This window comes from Staurois parvus, unplaced genomic scaffold (genome assembly GCF_062004578.1).
Source record: "Staurois parvus isolate SC_StPar_1 unplaced genomic scaffold, SC_StPar_1.0 ptg000011l, whole genome shotgun sequence".
NCBI lineage: Eukaryota > Metazoa > Chordata > Amphibia > Anura > Ranidae > Staurois > Staurois parvus.
The window spans coordinates 8,187,847-8,209,552 of record NW_028317807.1 but is presented as its reverse complement, the minus strand read 5'-3'; the positions used below and the strand labels follow the sequence as shown (position 1 = coordinate 8,209,552).

General features: G+C 40.0%; 1 protein-coding gene across 1 annotated transcript in view; it reads left to right on the top strand.

The window, feature by feature from the left end:
• Window positions 1-21,706, top strand: part of KIAA2012 (KIAA2012 ortholog) — a 276,256-nt gene that overhangs the window by 62,029 nt on the left and 192,521 nt on the right. The window contains exons 3-5 of the mRNA XM_089670508.1: window positions 6,253-6,415; window positions 7,271-7,432; window positions 19,853-20,052. Of these exons, the coding sequence (XP_089526634.1) occupies window positions 6,253-6,415; window positions 7,271-7,432; window positions 19,853-20,052 (525 nt within the window). The remainder of the gene's footprint in view (window positions 1-6,252; window positions 6,416-7,270; window positions 7,433-19,852; window positions 20,053-21,706) is intronic.

Sequence of the window (21,706 nt, the reverse complement as noted above, 5' to 3'; positions counted from 1 at the left end):
TGTGATTAGCACAGGGCCAATCAGCACTGTCCAAACAGAGGCCAGGGGTCCTGCATCCTCCTAAAGCAAAATGAAAACTCCTCCTACAAGCTTTAACCTGTGCTTGGCTGGACACTGATAGAAGTCACAAGACTGCTCTAAATGCTGATGAGAAAAGGTATTTAGCAGTTTATAAATGCTAAAATAATTGCACTTCCATGTTCTGTGTACTGTGGGAGACCAGATATAGTGAATGCAGGGTCCTGGGTTTAGTAACACTTTAAAGACAGTACAGTGGCTAAATGGTTAGCACTTCCGCCTGGCAGTACTAGGGTCGTTGGTTCAAATCCCAGCCACGGCACCACCTACCTGGAGTTTGCACATTCTCCCTGTGCCTGTGTGGGTTTCCTCCGGGTACTCTGGTTTCCTGCCACACTCCAAAGACATGCTGGTAGGTTAATTGGCTTCTGTCTAAAAAATTGTCCCTAGTATATGTATGTATAAATGTAAGTTAGGGACCTTAGATTGTACACCCCTTGAGGGTTAGGGACTGATGTGAAATGTACAATATATATGTATGTAAAGCACTGCGTAAATTGACAGCGCTATATAAGTACGTGAAATAAATAAGGAAAGGAAAATTTAAGGTGATTGCAAAGGCAGAATAGTTTTTTTTTAATTACAAACATGTCATACTTACGTGCTGTGTGCAGTGGGTTTTCACAAAGCAGCCCCAATCCCCCTCTTCTTTGGTCCCCCGCCAGCACTTCTGGACCCTCCCTCCTGCCAAGTGCCCCCACAGCAAGCAGCTCGCTATGGGGGCACCTGAGCAGGCTTTCTCCTGAGCCACTACTCTGTGTGTCCATTCTCACATAGAATGAGCTCGACCCCTCCCCCTTTTCTCTCCTCATTGTCTCACTGGCACTGGCTGTGAGTCAATGGCTCCCGCTGCTGTTATTGCACTCTCCACCGCTGTCTCTGTATTGGGGGGGGGATGGGAGGGGGGCTGCTGCACACAGAAAGAAAAGACCTTGAGCTTTTATAACCACTTTAAATGTATTGCAACCTTTGCAGTCAAACTTGAGAAACCCCCACTGTATGTTTGTTATGTGTTCCCCTTCACACCACATGCCTACAAATAGTTTTAAAAAATGATATTTCATACCATCCCAGTTGTTTGGATCAGATTTATACATAAAGACTCAATGGGCAACTTCTATTGCTTTGTAAAGATGGCATTGTGAATATTGAGACTGACTTGAGGGAGATTTTTTAACATTCAATGCAAAACCAAAGCCTTGAGATGTTAAAGTGAAGTTCCAGCCGTTTTTGTATTTATTAAAAGTCAGCAGCTACAAAAACTGTAGCTGCTGACTTTTAATAAACACACACTGACCTGTCCCGGAGTCCAGCAATGTACTCACCCGCACAGGCCCTTCTCTCCTTCTGTCCTCTACGGCGCTGGCATCTCTACTCTGGGCACCAGGCTGTGACAGCTTACGGCTTCACAGCCTGGTGCCCACTGCGCATGCATGAGTCAGCAATCTCCTGGAACCTGTGAAAGTTCCCAGGAGACTGTGGGGGTGTGGAGGAACCACACGAATGTCCAGCTAACTTCGCTGCTGCGAACTGAGACGGAAGTGGGAGCGGGTACCTGTTAAAACCAGCTCCCCCCCTAAAGGTGCCAAATATGGCAGTGGAGGGGGGAGGAAGCAAATAAGCGGAACTTCCGCTTTTGAGTGGAACTCCGCTTTAAATCCTTTGTAGGGACAGACAATGCTTATATGTAGTTTACAATTGATAATGAGATCTGCCGACACATTGCAGACAGCGTTACAGACTCCATCCTAAACATTACAAAGCAGTGGAAAGCTAGTTTGAATTTGTAGGCACGTAAAACACACTTAAAATGGTAATCAGCTATTTTTAAATATATATAAGTGATGCTATGTTAATGTGAATATGTAACAAATATAAAAAAGGTGTTATCTCAATTTTATTTGACTTGAAAAGTGTTGCTACAGTGATTGGGGAATTGTCTAAAACACCAGCTAAAAAGGATAAAAGAATTCACAAATGTTTATTGTGCAGCAGGTCATGGGTCAACATTTGCAATATAAACCTTCCTCTCTAGGTTGCCCCTTTTCGTTTGGCTTTGCCTATTTACTTGTCCTGTCAATTTTTCATCTTGCTGTAAAGCACCAGAAATGCAGACATAAACATGCCCGTTCTTCACTTCCTTCTTTAAGTCTAATACTCTTTCAGCAGCATTCAGCTGTGGTGTTGAAAAGCAAAGAGTCTTTCTATTCATTAACCTTTTAGTATGTACAGCATCACACTATGTTTTATCTTTTGGTCATCACAATGCCATGTTTCGTTACCGACCAGTGACAAGAAGTTGAACTATGAAATGGTAAGAAAATGTACATTTGTTGTACAAATGTCTTAGAATAAAGTCGGCCATACAAGATTTGAAATTCGGCCAGTTCAGCAGAGACTGGCCTAATTTTGATCCATGTATGGGCAAGGTGGTTGTACAGAAGTCAATCTACAGACTGACTTCTGTACGACCACCATGTTGTTTTTTTTCACGATCGATCAGCACCACTGGCTATAGCTGGCAGTACTGATTAGTGTATTCTGAAGGCAGGGAAGTCTCCCTGTTGTCACAATACAAAGGCTCATAGGCTGGATTCCCCCATCCACCTTAAATGTGGTTAGTTGAATGAAAAAAAACTCTAATGTATGGGCTGCCTTAGTGCACAGTAATTCCAGCCAAAGCTTCTTTTTCTATCTTTTGATAGAAATACATTAAAGTTAACCTTCCACTTGGATAAAGATAATCAAATGGCACAAGAAACTTAAAGCAGGTGATCGCTGCCCAAAAGTACCTATGCACATACCACTATTAAAGTATGCAATCCAAAAACAAACAAATGAAACCAGCGCTCAAATCTTCATGCAGACTATTAAAGTATATGTAAACCCAAATGCTAGAATGCGTGTGATACTGCTGATGTCAGATCATTTATTGTCAGCTAATGCAGAGAGAGGTACAAGTAGTTTTGGACTTAGGTCCTCATTAGTTTTGATGCAGCCGCTCCATCCAGACAGTTATAATTGTTGAAGTAGGGGGTTAATTTTGTGTTAGTGATTATGTAAGGGCTAATTTCCTATATGGAAGAAAAATATATTTGAAATATATGTTAAAAATATGCTTCCCAAATATATTTGAAATACTACAATTTCGGCCATATTCAATTTATTTCAAAATATATTTCAATATATATATATATATATATATATATATATATATATATATATATATATATGTACTGTATGTTGAAATAGGTTTTTATTACAAAATATATGAAAATATTTTTATAAATACATTTCAAATATACTGCATGTCTTTAAAAATACACATCTACATTTTTGGAATGCATTTACAAATATACGTAAAAATATATGTTAAAATTACTTTTTTATATGTTAAAAAAAATCTGAAGAATACATTTAGAAAAATGTATATTTTTAAAAATATATATATTTTTTAAATATATTCTTCAGAATTGTTTTAACATATAAAACAGTCATTTTAACATATATTTTTACATATATTTGTAAATGCATTCCAAAAATGTAGATGGGTATTTTTAAAGACATACAGTATATTTTATCATATTTTTGTAATAAAAATGCATTTCAACATGCAGTGTGTGTGTATATATATGTATATATATATATATTTTTTTTTTTTTTTTTTTTTTTTTATTGAAATATATTTTGAAATATATTGAATATAGCCAAAATTGTAGCATTTCAAATATATGGCAATATATTTGGGAAGAATATTCTAAAAATATATTTCAAATATATTTTTCTTCCATGTGGGGTAGATTCTTATTTCAATCAGGTTTTTAGGTTAAAGTTCTAGGGTGCATAGTGAAGAGTTATTGGGGAGACTGAAGTATATGTAAGCTCAATCACTAAAATCTCATACACTCATACACTCACCGGCCACTTTATTAGGTACACCTTGCTAGTGTCAAGGAAATATCCGCCACACCATTACACCACCACCACCACCAGTCTGAAACGTTGATGCAAGGCAGGATGGACCATGCTTTCATGTTGTTTACATCAAAATCTGACCCTACCATCTGAATGTCACAGCAACCAGTCTGCCCATTCTCCTCTGACCTCTGACATCAACAAGGCATTTTTACCACACAACAGCCACTCACTGGATATTTTCTCTTTTTTGGACCATTCTCTGTAAACCCTAGAGATGATTGTGCGTGAAACTCCCAGTAGATCAGCAGTTTTTTAAATACTCAGACCAGCCCATCTGGCACTGACAACCATGCCACATTCAAAGTCACTTAAATTCCTTTTTTTCCCCATTTTGATACTCGGTTTGAACTTCAGCAAGTGATCTTCACCACATCTAGATGCCTAAATGCATTGAGTTGCTTCCTTGTGATTGGCTGATTAGCAATTTGTGTTACTAAGCAATTGAACAGGTGTACCTAATAAAGTGGTCGTTGAGTGTATATTCAAGCTGAGTAATATTCCAAAAGCCAATTTCAATATTTTTGAACCTGTAGCTTTCATTAAAGTGGCTGTAACCTTTTACTTACAGGTAAGCTTATATTAAGCCTCGTTTAGAAGATATTCACATCTGCTCCAAACAATGACATTACTGCTCATACACAGTGTGCTTTGCATTTGGGGCACACTGAGTATGCCCTGAATGCAGACAGCACCATGCCAAAATACTGACTATCATGTGCAGGATTGACATCTTCATGACCCGGCCATTCAGATGATGATGAAGGTGGAAACGCAGAGGTAACAGCTCAGTGTTGGAGGGCTCTGTTTGAAAGGTAAGTCTGTCATAAACCTGCAGGGGCCCATGTAAAAAGAAAACCAGTAAAGTTTACTACCACTTTAAAATAATACCTGATTAACCTGTCATTAAGGTCCTTATATTGGCACTTCTTGTTCTTGTTATTCCTCACTCAGACCTGCCTTTATGTGTTGTGCTGTCACAAACACTTCCAGTGTGGACTACAAGCAGCTGTTCCAATGCACATAGCAATGGGATGGTCCACTGTTGTCACCATTAGGAAACTGTCTCTGGAAAATGACATGCATCTACCACTGGAGTGTCCTGTGATTATGTGAAGCTTGCCATGTCCTTAGTTAAAATGCAGTGTGCTGTTAGTTATTTTTGTTTATAGAACTCTTACTATGCCCATTAAACTGTTTTTATACTATGAACCTTTTACAATATTTTTAGACTAGATTCACACATTTTTGCTGGGCTGTGTTACGTTAATGCACTCTTTTTGGTACATCAAACTGCCACGCATATGGCAACCTATTCAAATGAATTGGCTGGCAACACACCTCAACGTCCCAGAAATCAAATCTGCACCATTACTGATAGCACACTGCAACACACATTAGTGCTACAACACAGGTCTACTGGCTAGATGTGTTGGAGTGCCATTCACAATGAATGGTATTGCATCACACCAGCACAAGTAATATATGATGCACTCTTTTCAGGAACACTTACCACAATGCAATAGGGTGAATCAAGCCTTAGAATTTCAGCATGCATCAGTCTCATTCTTCTGTCTTTAAACTTACTGCCTTAATGTTACCTTTTCTGAAAAAAGTGATTGGTATGCCATGTGTTGTCAATAGGAAAAAACTTAGGCTGCCCGTGAATAGATCGAAATTCATCTGGTTCAGCTGGAACCAGCCAAATTCCGATCTATGGGCAGGTTGGTTGTACTGAAGTCAATCTATCCATTCATAGATCGATTCCAGTTCCTGCTAAACTGGCCGAATTTCAGTCTATCTAGGGGTGATGGATAGACCGATTTCAGTACAACTAGTTTATCAGGTTTTTTTTCTCGCCTAATCGCTGCCAGTGGTGAAGGCAACCTGCACTTCCTGTTGGCAGAACATTTGTTGGCAGCAATTTGTGAGGGATTCCTCCATCAACACTGTGTTGATGGGGGAATCAAGCAAATTTTCTTCCTTCAACATGTGTTTGAAGGAAAGAAAATTGCATAATGTACTGTATGACCTGCCTTAGATGAAGTAAGTGATTAGCTCTTTTCCTTTCATGACTTTATGATTGTATTGGTAGACATCACAACAGAACAGAACATTGTTGAGGACATCCAAGACACTGGCAGAGGACTGATCTTTGCTAACTATGACTAATGGATACTTCTATTTGTGTTTCTCCAGAATGGCCATACTGATTCCAACTGGCAGCCATACCTACATTTTCTAAATGAAGAAGATATTCAGTATGACAGACAAATCCGGCCTGGCTATTCACCCAAGAGATATCTTACTCGTCTTCTCCATACTTGGGATCCCAACTACCTTTACAAGCTGCAACAAGCAGGTTAGCTTTGAAAAATATTTTGCTAGTTGAGAATGAAAGTTCCTAAAGTACCACTAGATTGAAAAGTGTTGTATTCTGATTACTATAACAATAGCATTCAGTACAAGATGTTCTTTCTTTCAACTCACATACTTTTATAGTTTTTCCCAACCCCTGTCATTGTCATGTCACAGAACTTGGTAAAAGTAAACTAGCATATGTTGTAAAAATGAAATTAAAGAATGTAATATAAAAAGAAATTCATATTCTGAATAGTATCATTACATGAATTAACATCATACAATTATCTGAATACCCTTTTCATGTGTTGGGTTAACTGATGTTTTAAATGAAATATTTTTTAATTAAATTAACAGTATTCTAGTAGTGTACATTTTTGCTTTTTATATATCATTTTTATAGTTTCATAGTTTATCTTGCTGTATAATAATGTTTATAAAAAGCCAGCTGCTAATACTGGTTTACATGCTCGAGATTCATTTACATTGATGTATATATTTTTTATGAGATAGATTCTATAAGTTAGTGGTCACTTTAACACCAGATAATGGATTTTTTACAAGATGGAACAACATACCATATGGAAACACATGATTTTTACCATGACAGTGAAACTCCCCTGAAGGTAAATATACAGGCCTGGTGATACTGATACCATTGTTCCTATTTGTTGCTCATTTATTTTGTGTAAACAATATTTATGAATGCCTAAAGGCAGCTTTTCATATGCAGTCTTGGTGGTCTTTCAGAGGACTTGAAAACATCAGAGAGAGTCCTTTGGCAGAACTGTGACCTGCCATACTGGTTGAGTATGGAGCTCCTAAATTTTCTGTTGTTGTTTGTATGTATTTTCAGGAAGCCTTAGGGACTCCATTCAGCTTCAACAACTGGCCAGCTATTTGGGAGAGAATAATGGTAGACATCCAGACTTGTCATCTACTCCTTTGAAATATCAACGCCTGCCTGTTTTTACTTACCTTTCCCAATGGACAAATACCAGTGCTTTCACAAGTTCAGGTAACTGGAGTAATTTAAGTGGATAGTCAGTATGACTTACACAGCATACTATATTTATGGTAAACAAAAGAGTTAATGAAACTAAATACTTCTGAACTTAGAATTTATTTATAATAGACTTATGAATGAAAATAACATGGCCTCCAGTAAAATAGTTTTTGGCTCACCTTACCATGAAGTGCCAAATTTTGCCTTTTGCCATAGAGCCATCTTTTTCACAGTGTCATTGAAGTGTCCCAAAATTTCTAAACCTTTGAGGGAGAGTAGACTCCCTGCCCCAGCACCTCAGTAAACAGTCTCCAGGCCTGAGCACTGTCATGACTGTGTCTAGACAAATACAGACTTTCAGAAAATCTGTGTATGGGTAGTGGCAACACTGTCAAGAGAATGCCAAAGAATATAAAGGAAAGATGGATGGTTGGCCCAGGGTAGACACATATCAGAAGGTATCTACCCTGCGGGTCCTGGAGTTGTTCGCGACATACAAATATAAGGTCAGTGCAGAAAGCTATAAGGACTCCTATATGTTTATTAGGGGCCAAGGCCAAATAGACTGTGGGATAGGAAGGATGGAAATACCGGGGATGGATCTGATGGAAAAGTGAGTTTCCTGCAGACAGACCACCTCAACCCCTGAGAGGAGAGGTAGTTAAATGTTGTGGGCCGTTTAGAGGGTTAATTCCATCCCTGAACAATAGGTGCTAGTAGTTTAAGGGCCATCGCATATGATGTGGCAAGACAAGCTCAGTTCTACATATGGTGGGCCACAAAGGGGGGAGGTAATAGAGGAAACAAATACAAAGGCCCAGGCAAGTAAGCTAAGAGATAGAGAAGAAGAAGTGCTAAAAGGCATGGTGGGCTAAATGCCAAATAGAGTTTGGGGAGAGATTCCATGCTCACTGGGTGCAACAAGTACAACTGGTGGGCCACGGACCGGGTACTGGTAGTTTGAAAAAGTTAGAGTAACAGCTCTTATGGCTATTGTATAGTGCTAAAGAGGGTTCTGGGGATGACAGGGAGCAGACCCTGTGAGGGATAAGGCTAGTGATAGTAGAACATAAAAATTCAATTAATTCAGAAGTAGTTTTTAGAAAGTTACAACACAGGTGTCTGGCTGAGAACGCTGTTGGCTATGTATGGACAAGGGGATAAGAGGGAGGAGGGAGTTGGGAGAAGGGAGAAAATGGGGGGGGAGGGATGAAGATGGTTGTGGAAGGAAGGGGGAAAGGATGGGGGGGGTACATTAAAGAAATGCCTGGTCAGCCAGACCATAGAAAACAAATAAACGGTAGCAGTATATTATGCAACTTAATAGGGTGCTCCAAACTTAACTGGTATTAGAGAATAGAAATAGAAGAGTGTGGGGGCATGGGGACACTGCACTGCAAAAAAAATGGGGGGAAGTGAGGGAGATGTCCATGAGAGGAGTGGACAACTAGGGTCTAGGACACAAGAAACGCCTAATTCACTGGAAATCGGACAATTGGAATGGGAGAGGAAGGTTGAGTGGGGGGCAAGCCAAATAAACTAATTTCTGTCTCGCAAAAGACAACATCAGGCTTGTAGTTGTTCTATTGGAAAAGCTTGATGTTGTGCGGCTATGGATTGCTATGGCCTAATGAGGGCAGACCTCTTCTGGCATATATCCCTGAACCCGTGCAGGGTCAGGGTGATGGCACATAAAGGGTTATTGCAAAACAACAAACAAATAATATAAAATATAGCAAGGGAATGGTATGCACAATTCTCCTGTTGGGCATGGCAAGGAAAATTCCCAACAAGGGGACCTGTGGTGTACATCTAAGCACGGAGATAATAAGGCATGTTCTCTAAGTAGATCATCAAAGTAGAGAAGTGCATGGCTTTGAGACCAACTAAGTCAATACAGCAATAGTCAACAGTCATTAACAGCAGAACAAAGATGGCTTAGCAAGCCTGATTTTAACAATCACCCAGAGAAGGACAGGGTCTTCAAGAGGTCTTAGTGGGAGAAGGATAGTAGTCTTCAGCCTGTGCCAACAGTCTGGAAGGCTTGGGAATACAAAAGCTGCAAAGCCTTGTCACGCTGAAGGCAGTAGGAGATGCAGTAAAGAAGTGGGAGAGTCTGATGGATGAGGGCTGTTGGTGGTGCCTGGTACATCAGGTGGTAGCTGCAAGCCTCAGTCCAGGAAGTGAGAATATAACTGCACGCGTGTATGGGCATAGATTTCTTTACCGTAGTAGTCTAAAGGGGTAGCCCCAGCGGTATCAGACTCCTGCAGATTGTAATGCCCGTAGTTATTGTTGGTTATGTGTTAGAGAAGACACTGGTAGTGATAGCAGAATTCAGACTTTACTTGTGTGGCTTAAGTTACAGACATACAGAGCACATTGCAGCAGACATATTACTTCCTGAAGAGATGATAGAGAGAGGAAGAACAAACAAGTTTTTCAGATATACACAACTAGTAACCTTTTAGTGTATAGTGCCATCTACTGGTCAAGTGATATTAACATACAATACTATATAGTATATTATAGTACATGCTGTTGCATTCCCAACACCCCTTCTCAACGGCATGTGCATAATTATATGACATTTAGTCTCTTTTGTAGAAAACAATGACGTTCCCTTGTTTTTGGATAATCTGGTTCCATTGGTGTTTTCACTTCCTTTGCATCTTGCATGTAAAACTGTTCTAACATTTCTGTAATTTTCTGACTTTGGTTAAGAAGATAGCTTCCATCCTCTTCCCGCTCTATTTGAATTCCTAGATAGTGAGTAATGTTCCCCAACTCTTTAATTTCAAAATTTTGTTTCAGTTTGTGAACTATTTGGTCATAGTCCCCTTCTTGTTCAAAACACGTCAAGATGTCATCGACGTATATTAGGATGTATGTCCATTTGTTCTCTTGATTCTTTGAATACAGACATGGATCTGCTTTACTTTTTGAGAACCCTTCTTTTCTGAGTATTTCGTTCACTTTTTCATTCCATGCTCTCGCTGCTTGCTTGAGCCCATAGATGCTCTTTTGCAGTTTGCATACAAGGTTCTTTTCTTTCTCAAAGCCTGGTGGCTGTTCCATGTACAGATCCTCCTTGATGTCTCCATACAAAAAGGCAGTTTTGACATCTAGATGCTTTACTTGCATTCCCTTTCCGGCAGCAATACTAAGGAGTGTTCTTATGGTAGAATGTTTCACAACTGGAGCAAATGTCTCATCGTAATCTTCTCCAAATTTCTGGGAGTATCCCTTGGCAACTAATCTTGCTTTGTATCTATAGATGTTTCCTTCTGTATCATATTTCACTTTAAAAGTCCATTTGCTTCCGATGGTTTTGCGACCAGGAGGGAGTTCTGTTAGTGACCAAGTTTTATTTTCTTGAAGTGATTTTATTTCTTCTTCAGCTGCTTTTCTCCACTGATCGGCTTCCCTTCTCGGCAAAGTTTCTATGTCTTCCCAGGATGTTGACTCCTGTGTTTGATGTGTTTTAGCAGCGTATGATAACCTGCGGGGTGGTATCCCTTTTGTCATTCGAGAGGATCTTCTGATTTCTTGTTGTTCAGTGGGTTCTATTGGATCGTTGATTGTAAGTTCCACTTCTTGTTCTGGCTCTTGTCCTGCTTCGCATGAATCAGTGTCTCTTGCCAATTCAGTGTGTAAATCCTCTCCACATTTTTCAAGAATTGCATTATCTGGTTCTTCACTTTCATCAAAATAAACACTGCGGCTTACTGTGACCTTGTTGGTCTTTGGACAAAGGATTCTATATCCCTTACTCTGCTCACTGTAGCCAACCAGAATGCCTTCTATGGCTTTGTTCTCCAACTTGGAGCGTTTCTGACTTGGAATGTGGGCATATGCTTTACAGCCAAATACTCTGATATGTCCTATGTTGGGTTTTGATCCATTCCACATTTCATATGGTGTACTCTCAATAGCTTTTGATGGGAGCCTGTTTTGTAGGTATGTTGCAGTCATTATTGCTTCTCCCCAGTATTTGTTAGGTAAGGCAGCGTCCGTAATCATACATCTTGTCATTTCTACAAGAGTGCGATTCTTTCTTTCCGCTACACCATTTTGCTCAGGAGTGTATGGTACAGTTGTTTGGTGTATAATACCTTGTTTCTTTAGGTATGATTCCATCTCTTTATTCATATATTCCCCTCCATTGTCAGTGCGTATTATTCCAGGTTTCCTTTGAAACTTGTTGCTTGTCATAGCTACAAACTCTTGAAGTTTTTCTAATGTCTCACTTTTGTGCTTCATTAGATACGTTATTGTGTACCTGGAATAATCATCGATGAAAGTCAGTAAATATCTGTTCCCGCCAGGTGTGATGGTTTTCATTGGTCCGCACACATCACTGTGTATCAGTTCCATGGGTTTAATGGTTTTACTCTGACTGGTCTGTGGAAGAGAGGTTCGGGTGGCCTTTGCTTTGATGCAACACGTGCACTTGCTGAGTGTGTGGCAAGGGAATATTTTCATGTCTTCTGATAGACCTCTCTTTGCAAAGTCCTTTATAGCTTCTGGGTTTCGATGCCCCAGTCTTCTATGCCACAGGTGGATGCACTTGTCATGTGGGTTATGAGTTGCCGCATTAGCCTTCTCACTTTCAGTGATGATTTTGTACAGATGTTCATGTAATCTTCCTCTTGCTAAAATTTGCTTTCCATTTTGAATTGTGCATTCATTACCTCTGAACTGGACAGTGAGTCCATTGCTTGCAAGGGTTTTAACTGATAGGAGGCTTCCTTCTAGGCTTGGAACATATAGAACATTCTTTACAAGGATGCTCTGCTTGCCCCCTGATGGCGTTTTGCAGTTCAGAAATCCCTGACCTTTACCTTCTGCTGTAATACTTTTCCCATTTGCTAGGAAGACTTTATCTTTTACACTAAAATCAATTTCTGTGAAGAATGTCTCGTCGCTTGTCATGTGACTTGTTGCCCCTGAATCAATGCACCATCCATGTGAGGTACTATTCTGAGTCACTTTAAAAGTACCACTCCATGATGCACTTTCATTTTCTTTCATGACCGCTTTAGCTCTTTCTCTTGTGGGTAGCTCCCGCTTTCGCTGCTCAGCTTTCCAGATTGAACAGTTCTTTTTCAGGTGACCGGCCTTTTTGCAGCGAAAACATACCCTGGTTTCTTTGCTTTGTCTTATGCCTTCATGCACCTTCAGAGCTGCCTCTGGTCTCTCGTTCTCTTCACTATGCAAATTTTCCTTTCTTCTGCTGTATTCATCAATTAATTTTCCCTTAACATATTCTAGCGTCAGTTCAGTTTCCAGTCTAGTTTCTAGAGCACTTATAAGGGCACTGTATGATTCTGGAAGGCTGCATAGAAGTATTGAAAGAACATGGTTGCTTTTTAATTCTTCACCTATTGCACCCAGCTGGTCCACAATTTCTAGCATAGCATTTACATGTTCACCCATTTCCTGCCCTTTTTCCAGTCTCATCTTATACAGTTTGCGCAGTAGATATAGTTTGCTGTTTAGGTTTGCACGTTCATGCAGCTTTTGTAATGCAGTCCACATACCTTTAGCTGTGCTTTCTTTCCTTATATGAAGGAGTTGATCATCCTCCACTAACAGGCTTATGACTGCTTTTGCTTGCCTGTTTTTTCTGTCCCATCATTCTGGGTTGTCATTGGGTCTGTGTGTATCTAGTACCTGCCACAAGTCATCTTTGGATAACAGCATTTCAAGCTTAAACTTCCATAGCTGGTAGTTGGTATTGTTGAGCTTTGCTATTGTAAACTTCATATCTGAAACACTTGCCATCTTTTAGTGAATTGGTAGGATTGTAAATGCAGCACTTACTTGCTTGTAATTTTCCTTTTTCCAGTGTCTGGAGCTGGGCCCATAACCTGTTGGTTATGTGTTAGAGAAGACACTGGTAGTGATAGCAGAATTCAGACTTTACTTGTGTGGCTTAAGTTACAGACATACAGAGCACATTGCAGCAGACATATTACTTCCTGAAGAGATGATAGAGAGAGGAAGAACAAACAAGTTTTTCAGATATACACAACTAGTAACCTTTTAGTGTATAGTGCCATCTACTGGTCAAGTGATATTAACATACAATACTATATAGTATATTATAGTACATGCTGTTGCATTCCCAACAGTTATAGGGGCGCATGGCTCTCTGTTTCTGCAGAGTTACTTGTACCAGGTCAGCATAAAGGTTATATTTGTGGCCTGGAACTGAAGAGGGCATGAGTTCCTGGTGACTAGCAAAAGGTGCTCTTCGGAACAGAAAGAGTGCATTTTTACTAACACAACCTGTAGTGGGCCCAGGTCACGTTTCAAGCTGAGGGCTCTGTGGACTCTGTCTATTTTCATACAATCAACAGGGAGGTCCAGAGCATGCTCCTGAAAGAGGCCGGTGACAGTGCTCTGCAGGTCCACAATAGTCTCCGAGAGACCCTGGATATGGAGGTTGCTCCTGTGGGCTTTATTATTTATATCTTCCAGCTGGTCTCAGAGGGCTGCCAGTTAACAATGTGCTTCCTCTGCACGTTTCCCTGCAGGACTGTGGTAGCTGTGTCCATCTGGAGTTCCAGGGAGGATGTGCAGAGCCAAATCTCTCTGATCTCCCTCTTGAATTCTGCAGTTATGACTGCCGAGGCTTTAGCCAATTCATCTCTCACTATCTCCCAAAGCTGGGAGAGTAGGGAGGTGTCCCACAAGGTGGTGGTCATTTGGGGATAGGTCTTAACTGTCCTCAGAGTTGGCCCAAAGCTGGGGGAACTGCTATCCCTCGTGGAGTCGGATGCCATCTTGGCAGGAACAGAGTGGGCTCATGAGATGTGTGTGGTGGCGGCTCCTTTCCGGGGTTCATAATGCTGACTTATTCACCGCTAGGACTGCAGACTGTTGCATCATATTACCTACCACGTTTTCCAGATTAGACCAAGCTGTCCTTTGCACAAACATTGTACCCTTTTTATTTGTAATGAAAACTTAGTGTATTTTTAGTACATACTGCTATTTTTGAGTATTGAACCTTAAAGCAGGTCTTGCATGAAAATGGAAGGTCCACTTAATGCATAACTCCCCAAAAATATTGTAAAACTAAACATTAGGAGTAAAACAGCACTTATTTTAACACTGATTTCTGACAGGCTCATCTAAGCAAGAATGATATTACAGGCTGGCCAGTGGGATCCTCTGAGAGTTTTAAATTGCATTTTTGCTTGTATGGGTGGGAGTTAGCCATTAAGCGGGCCTTGTATTTTTAAAAATGTCTTCTGTTACTCTATCATTTGTATGTGCTTGGTATTCCATATTTTCCTTATTCCATGAATAGATTTTTAGTTTTTCCTCTCTAATGGTTGCATATCACTGAAGTCACCAAATCTCCCTGATCAATGATTAATGAGTTGAAATCTCAACCACATTTCTAGTGAATTAGTTTGTATTAGTTTGAATAGTTCAGTAAAACCTGACTGGCAAGATACAACCTACAACCACTGTGAAAAATACAAAGCAGAATGTAAAACAAACATGGCTGCTCCTTTTGTATACTCTGTAGAGAAATAAAAACTATAGATAGAAATTGTTTTATTTTAGGTTGAAGCCTAATTGCAGACATTTTTTGGGAATTGTTATGTTTCTGTCAGATTTTCTCCAATTCCTGTCCTTGTCAATTCTGTAAAAGACAGTTGTTATCAGGACAGGAAGACACAAAAAAACAATAAAAAGATTGTCAAAGGCTCCAAACCTTCATCACTCTGTTAAATATGTGTTGTTCTCTGTTTCGTCATTGGAAAGAATTCTGACAAAAAGGGAGATCTCCCCAAGGACAGAGGCTCTAAAACTTCATTGCTTTCTCCAAAATTAACTTAAATGTTTTGGCTGAACATGAGTTTTAAAACCCAATAAAATGTTCAGCTTAAATTAGCTAAATTTATTCCAAGTGCATGAAAACAAAAAGGTGTACAAATACTTCAAGTTTGTTTTCTTTAGAAAGTAGCTACATCCTGAGTAGAAAGGCCTGTCTCCTGCCAGCACACCCTGGAGAAGGACCCTTGCTCTCTGTGTGGAAGCAGTGGCTTCTCTGCAGAGGTCCAAAACATCCCTGCTTAGTCATAACTTGAGCTCTCCAAACAGCAAAGCACATGCTCCCTGCCCATTGGAAAGCTCCAGCTCTGACCTGGGAAGAGTGTGTCAGGTTTTAACTTTTAACATTAAAAGTTAAAATGAGCTTTAAGCTGGTCACTTTCAATTGGGTATCCTTTAAAAAGACACATTTTTTTCTTTCAATACTTAAGCATGGTGTAGTACCATTTGTGCTAGCTACAATCCCTGCACCACTTAATAGCTGTAATTTTACTGTTTATACTTAAAAGAAGAGTTACAATTATCAGATGATTGTAGTTTTTTACTTCAGTGGTAATCATTGAACCCAAATGTCTGCATGTCAACAACCTGCAGAATGTGAAAATAATCAAGTCAGCAAAATAAATATTCAATCAGGACAAGTTTTTTTTTTTTTACAACCTGTCCACATAGATTTGTAAATCATTTCTTTTTCATTTTGTTTTGGGAAAGATTTTGAAACAGAGACCTATTATCCAAAATTAATGTCATAACAATGACCCGTGATACCCCACAAGCATTAACGACAGGGCATGCAAGAAAGGCTTCTATTTAAAACAATAATGCTAATGGGCTCAATTCATGAACCTTTACATGTGATAGTAATTTTCAAATCTTATTTGACCTTGCTGAAAACAACTGTTATTATTTTCAAAACATAGATCCTTATCCTAGTGTGTTAGGTTTGTGAATTGAGCCTCATGTCATCGGTTTGTTTGCAACAACAGGTTAAATAAGGGAAATTACATCGGTCAGTGCTGGGGAACTGTTAAAATTTAAAACGGTATTAAAGTGGTTCTAAAACCTTAAGGTTTTTTTTTAACGTTAATGCGCTCAATGCTTTAACCGCTTTCCGACTGGCCTATAGCAGAACTACTGCTACAGGTCGGCAGGGCTGCGCAAAATCACGTATATATATGTGATTTTGTATTTCCAGATAGGGACACGTGCATGCGCTGCCCTACCTGCGTCGCCATTGGAGGCTACAGCTGTCGATGTCCGTGTCCCGGCTGGAGATTCCCCACCGCAGTCGGTGATCGCTGAGGAATACTGAAAGGGGAGAGGTCTGTATGTAAACAATACAGATCTTTCCCCTGTCAGCACGCTGCTTTGTATTGCTCTGCATAGCAGAGAAATACAAAGCAGCATGCTTATAAAGTAAAACAGCACACAGGAAATAATGTGAAACACACACAGCACACAGGTAACCCTTTGATCATCCCAAATGTTAACCCCTTCCTGCCCAGTATCATTAGTACAATGTCAGTGCTTTTTATTAGCTCTGATCACTATTAGTGTCAATGGGGATGTCAATGACAGTTAGTCAGTCCCCCCCCCCCCCAGTGTCAGAATGCCCGCCGCAGTTCCATTATATGTCACTGATCGCCACCATTACTAGTATAAAACATTTTTTTACAAACATTCCAATATACAGGTGAAACTCGAAAAATTAGAATATCGTGCAAAAGTTCATTTATTTCCCTAATGCAACTTAAAAGGTGAAACTAATATATGAGATAGACTCATTACATGCAAAGCAAGATAGTTCAAGCCGTGATTTGTCATAATTGTGATGATTATGGCTCATGAAAACCCCAAATCCACAATCTCAGAAAATTAGAATATTGTGAAAAGGTGCAATATTCTAGGCTCCAAGTGTCCCACTCTAATCAGCTAATTAAGCCATAACACCTGCTAAGGGTTCCTGAGCCTTTAAATGGTCTCTCAGTCTGGTTCTGTAGGAATCACAATCATGGGAAAGACTGCTGACCTGACATTTGTGCAGAAAACCATCATTGACACCCTCCATAAGGAGGGAAAGCCTCAAAAGGTAATTGCAAAAGATGTTTGATGTTCCCAAAGTGCTGTATCAAAGCACATTAATAGAAAGTTATGTGGAAGGGAAAAGTGTGGAAGAAAAAGGTGCACAAGCAGCAGGGATGACCGCAGCCTGGAGAGGATTGTCAGGAAAAGGCCATTCAAAAGTGTTGGGGACTTTCACAAGGAGTTGACTGAGGCTGGAGTCAGTGCATCAAGAGCCACCACACACAGACGGATCCTGGACATGGGCTTCAAATGTCGTATTCCTCTTGTCAAGCTGCTCCTGAACAACAAACAACATCAGAAGCGTCTTACCTGGGCTAAAGAAAAACAGACCTGGTCTGTTGCTCAGTGGTCCAAAGTCCTCTTTTCTGATGAGAGCAACTTTTGCATCTCATTTGGAAACCAAGGACCCAGAGTATGGAGGAAGAATGGAGAGGCACACACTGCAAGATGGTTGAAGTCCAGTGTGAAGTTTCCACAGTCTGAGTTGATTTGGGGAGCCATGTCATCTGCTGGTGTTGGTCCACTGTGCTTCATTAAGTCCAGGGTCAACGCAGCCACCCACCAGGAGATTTTGGAGCACTTCATGCTTCCTTCCGCAGATGAGCTTTATGGGGATGCTGACTTCATTTTCCAGCAGGACTTGGCACCTGCCCACACTGCCAAAAGCAACAAAACCTGGTTCAATGACCATGGGATTACTGTGCTTGATTGGCCAGCAAACTCGCCTGACCTGAACCCCATAGAGAATCTATGGGGCATTGCCAAGAGAAAGATGAGAGACCTGAGACTGAACAATCCAGAAGAGCTGAAGGCCGCTATTGAAGCATCCTGGTCTGCCATAACACCTCAGCAGTTCCACAGGCTGATAGCTTCCATGCCACGCCGCATTGAGGCAGTAATTGCTGCAAAAGGGGCCCAAACCAAGTACTGAGTATATATACATGCTTATACTTTTCAGAGGTCCGATATTATTCTATGTACAATCCTTGTTTTATTGGTTGCATGTAATATTCAAATTTTCTGAGATTGTGGATTTGGGGTTTTCATGAGCTGTAAGCCATAATCATCACAATTATGACAAATCACGGCTTGAACTATCTTGCTTTGCATGTAATGAGTCTATCTCATATATTAGTTTCACCTTTTAAGTTGCATTACTGAAATAAATGAACTTTTGCTCGATATTCTAATTTTTCGAGTTTCACCTGTATATACAGCCATTTGTAGACGCTATAGCTTTCATGTAAACCAATTAATTTACACGTATTTGGATTTTTTTTTTAGCAAGGATATGCAGCAGATTACATTTTGGCCTAAATTTATGACAAAATTAGATTTTTTTCAATTTTTTTACTGGATATGTTTTATAGCAAAAAGTAAAAAATGTTTTTTCTTCAAAATTGTCAGTCTATTTTTTTGTTTATAGCACAAAAAATAAAAAATGCAGAGGCAATCACATACCACCAAAAGCATGGGTGGGAAAAAAGGACATAAATTTTGTTGCATGACTGTGCAATTGTCAGTTAAAGTAACACAGCGCCGTATCGCACAAAATGGCCTGGTCAGGAAGGGGGTAAATCCTCTGCAGGGCAAGTGGTTAATGTAAAACAATCTGTGCTGCTGGATCCCCCCAGCCCCTTTATACTTACTTAAGCTTGGTCTTGATCCAGCGATGTGCACAAGAGCATATCTCTCCACTGTCTCCCTCCTCACCGGGCAGATTGATAGCAGAGGGAGCTAATCAAATGCTGTGACTTTCTATGGGGGGCACTCCCTGAAAAGAAGGAGTCTAGAGCACTGGCAGGGGACCCTAAAACAAGAAGAATGGGACTACTCTTTGCAAAACCCTTGCACAGAGCAGGTAAGTATAACACATTTATTATTTTAATTTGAAACAAAACTGAAGGTTTTCTTTTCTTTTAGGCTTTTTCCCCTCTGTATTCACCTGGTGATCTGGTCATTAATACACCTTCATTATTAGTGTGCCCCCACTCTAGCTGAATAAGCACAGGGGGCACCTTTGGACAGCAACATTGTCAGTTTGGAGTTAGGGGAGTGTTAAATGTACTAGCAGATTTAGATACACAAACAAATTGAAGCCAATCTCAATGTAATACTTTATTAGCAGTTACAACAACTGTTTTTTCCTTTTGGAATAAAGGTTTCACATAAATAAAAGTTGATAATTGTATGCACCCTTATCAGTGGTAAATGGTTTGTGTCATCCCTGTAACTGATTGATCTGCAAGGGTGCTTGTTTCTTTAAAAAAAAAACAGACTTACATGCTGAATCGGAAGATACAAATATAGGAGAGAAAGCCAAAAAAACAAAACAAATGCAGCCATCATATCGAAGAGCTGGTAAGAATTGGTTAGCTGAAATATAATAACTGGTTGCTTTGGATTTAAAACCACTTTTAAAAACCTATCTACAGTTATATTTACTCAGCTATGTCTAGCAGCTTAATACAGGTTTACTCATGTTCTCATTAGGACGTTGTACCCCGGTTGAGGAGGAGACTGGAAATGAGGAAGAACTAGGAGCTGACAGTGAAATCCTTGAAGTAAATGGAAAGAACCCAACCATACCTTTATCTGGTACTGGAACCTTTAGGAGGTCAAGTCCTGAACGAACCAAATCACATGCTACCCAAAGTTCGTGGAAAGCCAAGGAGAAATATAACTCACAGATGGTAAAACCTTTACTAACTATTAGATCTGAGTACATTCAACAGGTTGAATCGACTATCAGTTTTTAATATCTGTGAAAAATCCAGTAGCAAGATTTATGTATAACTTTTTTAGCTCTAAACACCTACTGGGAGTAGAAGAAAAGGCTTTCTCACACCGGAAAGATGACAAGCATCCACATTTATTGTAGAAAGAAATGTCTTAATGGCGTAAGAAGTAAATGGGTAACCTCCTTATAGCAGAGAAAAAGTTTTACCTACCTCTGTGACCAAATCTCTTCACTTGCTCTCCCATTGACAATATGTCTCTGGGATTGGAAGTGAGAGGAAATATTCAAAAGGGATGTACAGCAATAAAAACACTTTTTTTGGTAGAGTAGGGTAAGGCTATGGCAGTGTACATATATTTTTTCAGTACAGGATTCCTCTAATGCACTGACCTCCACTGAAACATTAGACATTCTTTTATAGAATACTGACCCATTGAATAAAGTAAACACAGAATGGAAATCTTCAAAATTACTCTGTCATAAGTATATATTTTTTGTAATTTCATTCTAAAAAGGTAATCCATAGACACAAAAAGATATTACTGACAATTCTATATCAATATATAAGCAAATGCATGCAAAATATCAACAGCAACTGTGTTTTATTCTATAATCTGATCTTATCAAAGAAGGTCGAATTAGCAGTTATAGGCAATGGCATAAAGATCATGAATTTTATTAGTGCCTAAAGTTGTTGCAAAGTAATAAAAAATGTTATTAAAATAAAAAAGGTTTATACGTACTTATTCTATGCAATTGTATTGCACAGAGCAGACCCCTACCTCCTCTTCTGGAGTCCCCTGCCTGCACTGTCGGCTCCTTCTCTTCTGCGTGTGCTCCCATAGAAAGTTGTGTGCTATGGGGGTACATTTGAAGGTGAGCTCCTGAGTCAGACTGTGTGCATCCATAGACACACAAAGCACAGCTCAGCCAAGCCCCCCATTCCCTCCTCATAGCATTTGACTGACAGCAGCAATGGCTTCCACTGTTCTCAGTGAAGCCTGTGAATGCAGGGAGAGGGTAGGAAGGAGCTTCAGGTGTGCACAGCGATGTAGGACTCAGATAACTGTTTGGGAGGAGGGGGGGTAGGAACAGGCAGTGAAAGGTTTATTACCTTAAAGTATAAGTTCACCTTTTGGACAAAAATATTAAATGCACATTTTTTCGCAGGTACAAAAATGTGCATTTATTATTTTTGTCCAAATGAGCCTGTAAAGCATTGCCCCAGTGATCAGTAGATCGCTGATGCCATGCAGATCTCCTGCAGACCTGTCAGAATATCTGCTTGCTGTACAGGATGTACGGTCAAGCAGATATACTGACAGGAAGCTTCAATGAACTACCACAGCACTCCACAGTGCCATGGTAGTTCATTGAAAACCACAAGCCCACAGCTCCTAAGGCTGCCGGGACATGTAGGAACTCGTGTACAGAACTCTGTGAATGAGTGACGCAGCCGCATGGGGGGAGTTGTTTTCAAATCTGACAGATAGTAAGGGGAGAAATTTCCCTGTGCTATCTGTCAGAGGGAGGGGGTGGCGGGCACAGCTGCGGCAATGGGAACTTGTTACATGTTCCACCCTAAAAACAAGTGGAAAATGTAACAT